The sequence below is a fragment of the Primulina huaijiensis genome, chromosome 17 (genome assembly GCF_012295235.1).
Source record: "Primulina huaijiensis isolate GDHJ02 chromosome 17, ASM1229523v2, whole genome shotgun sequence".
Taxonomy (NCBI): domain Eukaryota; kingdom Viridiplantae; phylum Streptophyta; class Magnoliopsida; order Lamiales; family Gesneriaceae; genus Primulina; species Primulina huaijiensis.
Window position 1 is genome coordinate 5,448,313 of NC_133322.1, and position 2,977 is coordinate 5,451,289.

At 33.2% G+C, this 2,977-nt stretch overlaps 1 protein-coding gene across 1 annotated transcript; it reads right to left on the reverse strand.

Annotated features, from left to right (window-relative positions):
• Positions 1–1,273: 1,273 nt before the first annotated feature.
• Positions 1,274–2,713, reverse strand: LOC140963568 (peroxidase 5-like). The gene is made up of 2 exons (XM_073422949.1): positions 2,429–2,713; positions 1,274–2,275 (listed from the first exon to the last, which is right to left on the reverse strand). The coding sequence occupies exons 1-2, from the start codon at positions 2,672–2,674 to the stop codon at positions 1,523–1,525; spliced, it is 999 nt and encodes a 332-aa protein (XP_073279050.1). The 5' UTR covers positions 2,675–2,713; the 3' UTR covers positions 1,274–1,522.
• Between the last annotated feature and the right edge of the window lie 264 nt (positions 2,714–2,977).

A 2,977-nucleotide genomic window follows, 5' to 3' on the forward strand; every position in this document is an offset into this window, starting at 1 on the left:
TCTTCGAAAATTTTGAGGGAGGAAGAGTAAGTTTGGAGTGATTGAATGTGTTTGTAAAATCATATTTATAGAGTAAAAACTAGTTGTTTATGTCTATTTATGACCGTTACAAAATAAAAAATAAATGTATGAATATGTAAATTTTATGGTAATAATATGATGTATATAATGTTAATAATGTTTAAATAATTATATATATCACATCACAATATTATAATGAGTTGTTAGAGACTCATTTTATATAATAATGTGGCATTATACAAATATATATATATAATTATTATATAACACAATTAAAATATATAAACAGTGAAATAATCACATCACATTATTATAATTAGGTGTCATAGACTCCTTTTATATAATAACATGATATTATTCAAATATATATATACAATAAATAAACAATCATCACAATAAAATTAAATAAACAGTGCAATAATATAATCACATCACATTATTATAATGAGGTGTGATAGACTCTTTTTATATACTAACATGATGTTATATATTAAATATATACACAATAAAAATAAATAAACAGTAAAATAAATATTCATACTTTTGAATATTGTTACCTTTTTCTTGTGTTTTGGTGCTTGGAAAAATATGGAGAACCGAACCTTCGAGTATCGTGCTGATAACGTGTTAAAAGTAAAAATTTACGATAAAAAGTAAAAATCTCAAACTCACAAAATATATCAAACTACACACTTTATAAAATTTTCTCTCTACTCAATTGTGATTTTCTTCACAAATTGATAGACCTATTTATAGAATTTCTTTTGAAATAATCCAAAAATAAATATATCATTAAATACATTATCACACACTAATTTTCAATATTTACAACTCTTATTTTCAACATTCTAACTTATTATTTTCAACATTCAACTTTTTTATTTTCAACAGTATATAAATTAAAATATATATTAACTTATAACATTCAAAATATAAGTAACATAATCAAATACCATAACAAAACATTCTGGAAGTTGACCTCACTTCTTAATTATTGGTATCTTTCATGGGATCAAGTTCTCTATTCACATTAACTAATTACCTCAGTTGTTTCTTCTATCGGCATTTTATTTGATTGCAAATATTTATCAATATTTTAACCAATCTATTTTCCATATTCAAAATTTGAATAATCAATTTCCTAGTTGATGATCGTATAATTAGGTGTATTACTGCAAGGTTATCATGAACCTATTATATAAATGGTCAATGTTAATGGCGGAACCTGGTTATGAGCAAAAGCCGGCATATGTAAAAACGGTAGTATGTAAATAGATTTCACTTGAGGCAATTTGTAGAAGTACAAAACCACTTGAAAATCGACAATGATATTCACTCGGTATTATTCCAGTCCTACAATTGAGTAGAGACAGATGAAAACAGAATTAAAATGCAAAATTTTAGCAGAAACTGGCATGAACAAAGAATACAAGACAAATAATCAAATCATCAAACAATAAAGCAAATTGCGAATAAATCATAGAATAGCAGCTCCGATCAGTTAATTCACAACATGGCAGTTTCTCCTGATCTGACCCTGAGTTCCAGTGAGCACTTCGATCTTCCCCATCTTCACCATGGCGGCTGCGAACTTCGTAGCCCATGTATGTCCATATTGAGCATTGTTCAAGACAATTTTCTTGGTTAAAGGGCTGTTATACAAGGTTTGGTCCGTGGTGAAAAGACCCTTGTTCAGTTTCAAACCCACGTAGTACTTGTTGTCCAAAACATTAGGGGTGAAAGAATCAAGATTTACTGCAGGGTTTGCTGTTGTCGTTCCATTAACTGGGGGAGGACAGATTCTTTTCAAGAATGCAGCATATTTAGGGTCAAGGGTCGGGTCGACGGTCGGGTAGAGACGATTCAAGAAGGAAGAGCATTGCGAAATGCCGATGGAGTGAGAGCCGGAGAGTGTCACCATTTCATCCAGGGACAGCCCTTTTCTGGCGAAGTTGTCTCTGAGAGCTGATGCATTGAAGAATGGTGGGGGCAGATTCAGAAGGGGTTCGAGTATTAAGGAGACGTTCCCGTCACGCCGACCAGATGGGACGTCGTAGTATATGTTGCCGACTTTCCATGCGCTGTCACGAGCTGCGAATGTGAGAATGTCCGCACAAGACACGATGCCGGGGCATCGGATCTCCAGTTCGGCTTTGGCCGCATCTATCACCTCGAAGCCGCGCAGGCTTCCCTTATTTGGGATGCTTTCCTTTTCGGAATTTTGTCCATCCAACAGCAATGAAGCATCACATCCCTACAATGTACGTAAACATGCATAAGCTACATAGGATTAGGTTGTAATACAATGACACACACACACACATTATATACGTCATCCTACATTTAAGATCATGTCTATATAAAATCAAGATTAATGGTGATTAAGATCTAAAACGAGAAGCCGTACCCGGACGAAACAATCGTGGAAATGCAACCTTATAAGGCCAGCAGCAAGGCCAGGGTTAAGCCTGACAAATTTGCTCACGTACTTCTGCACGACGAATTCTGCCTGAGGACAAGATTTGCTGTAGAATCCCACCCTAAACGGCGACTGGGACTTCGGTGACACCGCAGAAACCGAACAAGATAAAATGACAAAGGAAAGAAACGTGATCAGTAATTTGCTACTGTAATATTTAGCCATTTTGTTCATGTACTAATTGAAATATATATGTATATATCTCAGGTTCTAATTGAGATATATATTTCAAGACAAAAATGCGATGAAATATAGAGAATTGATTGCTAGTATTTATAATCACGGATGAAAGCATTTTGGTTTTAAAAAAGGACTTGACTTGTGTGGATGTCACAAGTTTCAATTTCTTATATGCTTAAATCTGAGCTTGATCCCCACTAATATCCAACTTGTCTCTGCTGAATCGTATATTTTATTTTAATTGGAGTTATTGGGTACCATTATCTGTAACTATTATTGTATATATATATAATAAGT